At 41.1% G+C, this 9,323-nt stretch overlaps 2 protein-coding genes across 2 annotated transcripts; both read right to left on the reverse strand.

Moving 5' to 3' along the window:
- Positions 1-999: 999 nt before the first annotated feature.
- Positions 1,000-6,286, reverse strand: LOC124057611. The gene is made up of 4 exons (XM_046386025.1): positions 4,920-6,286; positions 3,038-3,138; positions 2,728-2,946; positions 1,000-1,203 (listed from the first exon to the last, which is right to left on the reverse strand). Exons 1-4 carry the CDS (start codon positions 5,249-5,251, stop codon positions 1,058-1,060), a joined length of 798 nt encoding a protein of 265 aa, XP_046241981.1. The 5' UTR covers positions 5,252-6,286; the 3' UTR covers positions 1,000-1,057.
- Positions 6,287-6,429: 143 nt separating this feature from the next.
- On the reverse strand, positions 6,430-8,912 carry rpl35 (ribosomal protein L35). Its single transcript, XM_046386026.1, has 4 exons — positions 8,784-8,912; positions 8,164-8,300; positions 7,522-7,603; positions 6,430-6,621 (listed from the first exon to the last, which is right to left on the reverse strand). Exons 1-4 carry the CDS (start codon positions 8,784-8,786, stop codon positions 6,472-6,474), a joined length of 372 nt encoding a protein of 123 aa, XP_046241982.1. The 5' UTR covers positions 8,787-8,912; the 3' UTR covers positions 6,430-6,471.
- Between the last annotated feature and the right edge of the window lie 411 nt (positions 8,913-9,323).

Raw genomic sequence — 9,323 nt, forward strand, 5'->3', positions numbered from 1 at the left:
GACTAACGTCTTTGGCAGATATATGTGCTCTCCCAGTGAACTCATGGTTTAAAAATAAAACTCATATGGGGGACATCTGCAGATGGGACAGCAACTGAAAAGCAAATATAACAAAATACTTAACCAAAAATTAGCTATAAATATGAAGAATGTGATAAACAGAGACTATGTGAATTCAAAGAAAGATGTGACAAACTGGGATGACTATCAGCAGGATAGTTCTCCCTTGTGAGTCGGGTCCTGCTCAAGGTTTCTTCCTGTTAAAAGGGAGTTTTTCCTTGCCACTGTCTGCTTGCTCGGGGGTTCAGGCTCTGGGTCTCTGTAAAGCATCTAGAGATGATTTTGATTGTATAAGGTGCTATATAAATAAATTAAACTGAATTGAATTGAATTGGATGTATCTACCACTGAGGACACTGATGTGATTTGGGGGTTGTTGACCTGTTACAATGTGTACATCAATTCCAAAAAAAAAAAAAAGCAGTTTTAGTAAATTTTTAAGAAATGTGTCCTTTTAACCAAAGCAGTTAAACAAAACAGTATCCATGAAAACCATCAGCAGGGCCCAACATTTTTCAAATCCTGGCTGTGGCTCTAGAAAGGATGTTCATTCTTGACATTTCAGGGAACTTGTTTTCTACCCAAAACACAGTGATAGTTATCCAAAACAAGCAAACAAAAGAGGCATCTCTAATTTACCAATTGAGTTCATACAACGCCGTTTACTGAGCACAAACTTGTTATTGTGAGCAAACTAGGCAGCCGTGGCCTAGAGGTTGGAGAAGCGGCTTGTGATCGGAGGGTCACCGGTTCGATTCCCCCACCGGACGGGCACTGGTGGAGTGATTAATGCGATAAAAAATGCCCCCCCCCCTTCATTAGCCGGCTGATGTGCCCTTGAGCAAGGCACTTAACCTCCCAATATGCTCCCCGGGCGCTTGATGTTGCCCACTGCTCCTGTGTGTGTTTCACTGCATGTAATTTGCCGGGTGTTGACACCTTTAGGTCAAAAAACTTGCCACACTGAGGCTGCAGTGTTCCAGAGATATGCTGCTGCTTATCGTTCACGGTGGGGCATGTCTGTATAGTGTGTTCTTGCTGGCCTTCTCTCAGCACAGAGGCAGCAGACCATACACCACACGCTGTGCTCTGGAGAGATCTGGACCCCGCCGCTGCTCCGAAAAGGCCTCAGAGCGCAGGAGCCTGTCAGGACAAGAGAGGGGAGATCAAAGTCAAGATGAAAAGGGAAGATCTCTAAGTTAGAAGTCAGAAGAAATGACTTGACTATATTAAAAAAAACAATGAATCCAGCAAAATGACCGATTAATATGACTGAGTCTATTTCCACATCTGGAGATCCATCTGTGCATATCTGGTTTGTGGCAGAGCATACAGTCAAAAGTGAAATAACAGCAGTTTTATCTGAAGGGTTATAAACAAGAATTCTAAACGAATGGCATTAATGTGCAGCAGAATTTAATTAAAATGAAGGTACTCATATGACATATTTTACAGTCTTTTGGGAAATTGAAAACAGTGAATCATATTTTATAAACCGATGATGTAATGTGTGGGCGGCACGGTGGTGCAGTGGTTAGCACTGTTGCCTCATAGTAAGAGGGTTCCAGGTTGGAATCCCGGTCTGGGCCCTTCTATGTGGAGTTTGCATGTTCTCCCTGTGCCTGCGTGGGTTTTCTCCGGGTACTCCGGCTTCCTCCCACAATACCAAAAACATGCACATTAGGTTAATTGGCTACTCTACATTGCCCCTAGGTGTGAGTGTGAGAGTGTGTGGTTGTTTGTCTTTGTGTGTTGGCCCTGTGATTGACTGGCGACCAGTCCAGGGTGAACCCCGCCTCTCGCCCGTAGTCAGCTGGGATAGGCTCCAGCTCCCCCCCGACCCTGACGGATAAGCGGTATAGAAAATGGATGGATGAGATAGTGTGTAAAACCTTCATCTATAAAATAAGTAACTAGCTGTCAGATAAATGTTGTTTAGTAGAAACATGATAGCATAACATGGAAATACTTGAGTAAAGTACTAAAGTACTTCAGAATTTGTCTACCAGTGTTCACAGAGGACAAACACTAATAACTGGTGAACCTCTGGTCTCGATTTACATTGGAACATACCGCATCATCAGAATCTACTGGGGACTTGCTCAGAAAGTTTGATAAAAATTAAGACTTAATTAAACTTGCTGAGCACAAACTCCATTCATCCATCCATTTCCTACACTGCTTTATCCATCACGATTGGGGGGCGAGGTGGAGCCTATCCCAGCTGACTATGGGTGGGGTTCACCCTGGACTGGTCGCTAGTCAATCGCAGGGCCAACACACAAAGACAGACAACCACACACACAGGGGCAATGCAGAGTAGCCAGTTAACCTAATCATTTTTGGGACCGTCGGATGAAGTCAGCACCAATTCGTTTTATCTTAATCACCCCGTAGTCATTCAAACATAAATTGTCATTGTCTCTTCTGGATATTCTCTTCTGTAACTCCATCCTGAAGACTGATTATTTCTGTGTGTGGGACGTGGTGTTTGCGCTCAGAGTCTAAAAACAGTAAAGCCTTCAACACAGTGCACGATAGTCCAACACAAACAAACACATCAACATCTAACGACTGCAGGCATGTGAAACAGGAAATTTAGTCATAATCCTTTACTTTTCACACTCTGTTGACATTATCTGCTTTAAGTATGATACAAAGCATTACCAAGGATGAAGTATGCAGCAGCACTAATGGAGAGGATGATGAGAAATATGGTGCCCAGGCCCAGATCTCCCATGGCACAAGCATTTGGACAAGCACAGGGGCTCTCCACCCAGATCTGCAGGGGCTCCTCCATGCTGAGGCTGTGGTCCCGGATGAAAGAAGTGGACTGATTTGGATTACAGTGGTAATGCACTATTGTCAGCGGCTGCTCGTCATGAGCTGGGACAGGAGAAAAACAGGACTGGTTATCGGTCACAAGGTGAGCAGTGGCATAAATGAATGCATGTGTGATGTTTGTGTTGTAACTCACAAAAGTATAAAACAGACAACATCTTCAGGGTGTTGTTGTAGTGGAATTCATTCCCTTCATGTCTCCCATAGCTGATATAATGGCTAAAGTCTCTGCGATACCTGTGCACATGACAAGACATCACTAAACAACAAAGGGATTCTTTGAGTTAACAAAGTGTCGGAAGTGCCAGATGACGAAAGCAGACGGATGACAACATATTTTCTAAATGAAGTTAAACATATGTCGCTGAAAGGATATTTATTAAAGGATTGAGGCTGCTCAATCAAAAAAGAGGCAGTAACTACATTTAGAAAAAAAACAGTGTGAAATGTGGTAGATGTGCACTACAGTCGACTATAGTTATGTTTTTATTTGTTTTACTATGGAAAGTGTTAAGTACTTAAAATAAGAACAAATATAACAAAAGACAAGACAAGACAACTTTATTTGTACAGCCCGTTTTTACAAGCAGTTTGTCTCAAAGGGCTTAACATAACATCAGCAACATCCTCTGCCCTTCGACCCTCACATCGACTAAGGAAAAACTCCCAGAAAAACCATTAACAGGTAACATTTGACAAAAAGCACACAAATCTTTTCACACATTTTCAGTCTGTATGTTTGGGCGCCCCCTGGTGGCCACTGCTGGTCACCACTATGCAAAACCAGAGAGACATGGGGGAAAAAAATGCCCTCCCCAAAGAGGAAGAACCTTGATGCAAAAGCAAAGTGCACATTCACGGTCGGAATTGGTAGCTAAACATCTCAACCTGTCTGAAAGAGTTTACAGGCAATGACTTCCAGCCTGTCAGTGTTCCAAATCAGAGTATTCACAACCAAAAGCAAGTTTTCCAAGCATGCTTCTAAAGATCACACTATGATCAACAAAACATGACAGCCAGATATACACAGAAATATGGTGAAGAATTAAGACAGGCTGGTCATATTCTGGCTTTTCCTTATTGTCAACAAATTAAAGAAAAGTCTGATAATATCTCCTTCCTCTGTGACATAGAGCTCCATTGCTGAGCTGCACTGTCGCACTGGCTGACATGTTAGTTCAATACCATGAACACACACATTGTTGCTCATTTTGACCCAGTCCCACACACACACACACACACACACACACACACACACACACACCACGCTGCTGTCCCAAATACTCACTAAGGTACTTCTGCTGTTGTCAGGGGGTATGTGAGAGATTGTAGGGTAGCTTTAATTTGAAAAAAAAAAAAGAATTGGTTAAAACCGATTTACTTCCATTTGAGTAACGTTTGATTAAAAACTACCAGCCGTTTAAAGAAATGAGTGGAACCTTTTTTAAAAAATAAAACTATACATTTGTGAGCCATTTTTAAATTCAATTCAAGTTCAATTTATTCATATAGCACCTTATACAATCAAAATTGTCTCTAGATGCTTTACAGAAACCCAGAGCCTGAACCCCCGAGCAAGCAGACAGTGGCAAGGAAAAACTCCCTTTTAACAGGAAGAAACCTTGAGCAGGACCCCGCAATGAGTAATTTGCATCTTCAGTTGAACCTAACTGGACCTGAGAGCCACAGGCGGAGTAGAAAAGTCTGAAAGTATTTATTGATATGCCAACACGTTGTTGGTTTTGGTCTTTTCATGGGCCTTGTTGACAATAATGAAAATCGAATCATTTCAGCCCTACCCTTTAAAGAACAAGTTAGTAGTTTATGGAAACAAAAGGTTAAGGAGGGATGAAAATAGCATTAAACTTGGTGGGAAGTTGTAGCATGCAAATGTCTCACGTGCTCCTCAGTAAATAAAGAATCTTAGTGAAATAACCTTCATTCCTTAAAGCATAGCAGCAGTGAGCAGAAGGGTTAAAGTCATGGTGAATCTCAGCACTGAATCCTGTCTACTGTACCTGACAGTGAGGCATACAGCGACATTGGTGCAATCAGTTCCCGTCAGGTCCTCTGGCTGTGAGAAGGGCTGGCAGGGGCTGAAGGACAGAAGGACCTCCGACATGGATCTCCCACTGGCCCACATGTTCTCTGCTGACACAGGCTTCAAACGCCCCAGGAAACCGTCTGCATCTCCCATAGCCTTCAGGTTTATCACACCGCTCCCATCCTTCATGATGCATTTGCAGTTGTTGACTTTGAAGCAACCTAACTTCTTTGCAGATTTGGGATGAGATGAGGAAAACATGTTAAAACAAAGTGAGAGCGCGAGGAGGGCGGTTTGAACACGCATCGTGACAATGTGCACCAGTGCAAGGGACAGTGACGGGTTGTGTGTTGTAAGGTAACTAAAGAGCAGCTAACAGAATGGTGATAGCAGGAAAGTAATTAGAATAAAGGTGATTGCCATTCCAGGCATTCCTAAGGCTCACTATTCTCAGACCACTGTCTTTCCAAATGCAGCACAACACATCCCAACAGCCTGCATGAGAGTGTAAGGTCTGGCACCCAGGTTTCTGCCGTTCCTGGAAAAACACGATCCCTTCAGGTTTGCCAGTAACATTTTGAAGCACCTTGAGAATCAAGACCCCAAGTTTAGTTCACTCCGTTGTATTGGCTTAGAGGCAGATGTCTTAAAACCTGGTCGCCTGGTTTCAGACAGCGAAATTAAAATAAAGTTTGGCATTGGAAACAAACCCCAAATTTAAAACGGAAACAAATTTATATTTCAAAAAATAAACGGCACTGAAAAAAGTTTCTATTTATTTATTTATTCAGCGTTTCAGCTCTAAGACCCACACACACTCACCTGAAACTCCTCAGCTACAATTTTTTCCAAATACAAATGTAATACCAATATTTTCTTAGTTCTTGTTTTGCTTTCCAAATTTTAGTTTAGTTTCCAAAATTTCAAATAACTCTTCTTGGCCCGTAGTTGACCAGTTGCTTTTAAATTTCCTTTAATATTCTATAAACGACAACAGCAGGCTTATTACAATCCAGAAACAACAGAGATCAGCTAGTTGCGATACACCGCAGTTATGCTGTCATTGTTGAGCATTTGCCTTTACGCAGTCAAAAGAAGTGGCCTGGTTAAACAGAATCCTCCAATTTAAATTAACTAGTGACAGCCACACTTGCTGTTCTGAGCCACTTGGAGATCATAGAACAATGATCACAAAAAGTAATCATTATCATCAAACAATATTTTAAACTAGAGCTGCAGCCAGTTTCCCTTTTCTAGACTAATCATCGCTGGCTTTTTTTTTTTTACTCCTCCCTACTTTATCAACTTCATTCAGTATTTAAATTTAACTCATTTATCTAGAGTTAGTGATTTAAGACAATTAGAAATTTCTGTTCCACTGAGCACATTTGACCCAAAGCCATGTTAACATTGCTTGTCCAAACATAAAAAGATCTCCATTTGACAGGCCAACTCTAAAAAACAAAACCACTACACAAGATGAATCATCTTTTACATAGATTTTATTTTGTCAATAGAAAAAGCCTCTAAGCTTTGACTGCGAATTTGCGGATGGAGTAGAGGAGGTCTTTCCTCTGCTGTTTCTTGGTCCGCAGACTCTCTTCATGCTTGTTGAGGCGACGACGCAGAGCTCTGGTCTTCTTGGGTCTCAGATCCAGGGGCTTGTACTTCTTACCCTGAAAAGCATTAACTTTCAGTAAACATGAATAAAATAATAAAAACATTCTGCAGTTCTGTCAGAATGACAGCTGACAAAAGATGACGGAAAAGGCTGATCTGCAGCTGGTTAAGAAGGACAAATGTCTTATGCTAAAGACATTCAAAAAGAGCACGGTTTTAGTATTTTCATACATTTGGTTTTTCAAAGTAAGATGCAAAATGCAATTTTTTGTTTGACAAAGAGGTGAGCCTCAGCCCATGATGATCGGCAGTAACAACATTTAACGTCTCTCTCACACTCACACTCACACACACACACGTGCTTGTGGCCAGCTCAGGAAAATATGACGTGTAACGCATCAACAGAAGAGAATATTACTGTCATGTTCACCGTGTTTACACTGACTGCAATTTTGAAGCAGCACTAAATGAAATTCCATTGCATTTGGATATGACAACATGAAACTTCATCTGCCTTTTTTCTAAGATGTGATTCTAAGATGAGTAGTCACAATCCATATGTCTGGTAAGACATGGTAAGAGATATTTAGGAAGATTTACTATCCTTTACCATCCATTTAGTTTTGTTTCATCTTTAACTGCCACAATCACTAGACCAGGCTTTTCAAATTCTAGTAACAACTTTATAATCAGCAACCCCAATTAACATACAAATCAAAATGTCTGAATTTGAATTATTGCAGTCCATGTAAACACTGATTATGAGGGTTATTCAGTTCATCAAGTCTCAGTCTTTTGGTAAGCAGTTGTCAATGCATCAGCAAAACATCAGCTCAACAAGTATCATCTTCGACTCGAGAAGCAAAGAGAAAATGCCTGAAGTCCCAAGAGGACATGCTTGTGTTTGTTTTCAGTGAGGCGTGTTGGTACAATCCAAAGCAATTCAAAGCTCTCACCTTGTAGAACTTCCTCAGGTTCTCCTTCTGTGTCTGGTTGATTACAGTCAGGACTCTGGCAATGGATTTGCGGACAACGCGGCTGCAATAACAAACAGCAAAGTCAGACCTTCTGTTGGCATCCCAGACTTTTGTTTACTGATGAACTGGCCTAGACATATACAGGTGTTCACAAATCATGTTAAATCCCTATCAAATAAATAGCGCCTAACGCAGCTATTCTACCCCCAGAGGTTAGTCTGCATGTGTAGAACTACCCACCGATTCAAAGGAACTGCATATTATAAAATACTTCGAGCACAAAATACTACCAACTGTACCATCTTCTTAGGTGTACCATTCTTATTAGGTGATGGTAGTGTGTTTGCAGATTGGAGAATCCAAACCATTTAACTACAGTGAAAATGTTAAATGTCAAAGTAGTAACCTCACGCACTTCTAATCACATTAATCTTCAAAAGTCGATTTTAAACATTTTGATCAACGTGAAAGCTGTTCAGTAGCACATAAATTATACCTCTTTCTTCCTAGCTCCCACACTACTACCAAGCCATACTTCTACAGAGAGCACCCCTGTATCTATTAGCCACTAGTAGGGCAATGGACGATAGTGCTGTTAAGTCACTTTGATGTTGCACTTACATCTTGGAGAGCTTGGAAGCAGCTCCACCCGTAACCTTGGCCACACGGAGCTGGGACAGTTCGTTTTTCAGGTCGTCCAGCTGCTTGAGCAGCTCCTCCTTCTTCTTGCCCCGCAGATCTCGTGCCTTGATTTTGGCCTGAGCCATCACAAGAACAGAAACATTTTTAAGTGACAGTAACACATTACTATCAAATACGCCATCTTAGGCGGCATCAGCACACAAACCCCCCATCTCTGTTCAGTGTGATTCTTCCCGACACGAGTCGATCAAGTTGATACAGCTCATTGAGATTATCACACATTATCAATTAGCAACATCATTCGTCATGTTGTAAAAAAGAAAATCTGTTACCGGTATATACAAAGACACAATATCGCTGCACGCTATCTGTTGGCAAAATTTTAGCTAGTTGGCTAGCAGCTCAGGTTAGCGGAGTCGGACGGTGACAGCGCTCCATATTATAACATTTTATTCCTTTCCCATAGCACCCCACGAATCAGCGTATGTAACAACAACTATATGAGAAGCTTATGTGTCCGTATAACACACATTTAATCGCACTTAGCTGAGATAAACACAAAAAAACTCATAATTGCTAGATGAGTATCGGCTCCCCACCATGTTCCTCCTCGCTGCCCTGTTGGAAAGGCCGGACGTACCGCGTGCTCAGATAAAGTAGCTTCCGGAAAAATTCTTCTTCGTCAGCTTGGACTTCATTTTTGACAATACGTCAACAGCGCCACCGATTGGCGAGGCATTGGACAGGCAAAAACAACGCAAAAATCAGAAGAGAATAGCATTTGACAACTGAGGAATTTAAAACGGCTATAATGGTACATTTAAAGAAAACAGGACCTTCATTGCAGTATGGGAAATATATTCACTATTGTATTTTATAAAGTTGATAAGCAATTAAATTAATTATACATTTGACACAACTGAAATGTTCTGATACTGTATATAAAAAATACATGGATGGAATGAATAATTGCAAAATCACAATATTAGTGAGTTTATAATTTTAGATTTATTATTAATAAATGTGGGAAAAGGAAACCTTTCTATTGGCAGCAACAGTTAAATCCTAAAAAGCAAAAGACAGAACAGCTGTAGTGATTGTACCATTTAGTTTCAGCGTTTAACACAGCAGAATTAATC

Source organism: Scatophagus argus, chromosome 4, assembly GCF_020382885.2.
Source record: "Scatophagus argus isolate fScaArg1 chromosome 4, fScaArg1.pri, whole genome shotgun sequence".
NCBI lineage: Eukaryota > Metazoa > Chordata > Actinopteri > Scatophagidae > Scatophagus > Scatophagus argus.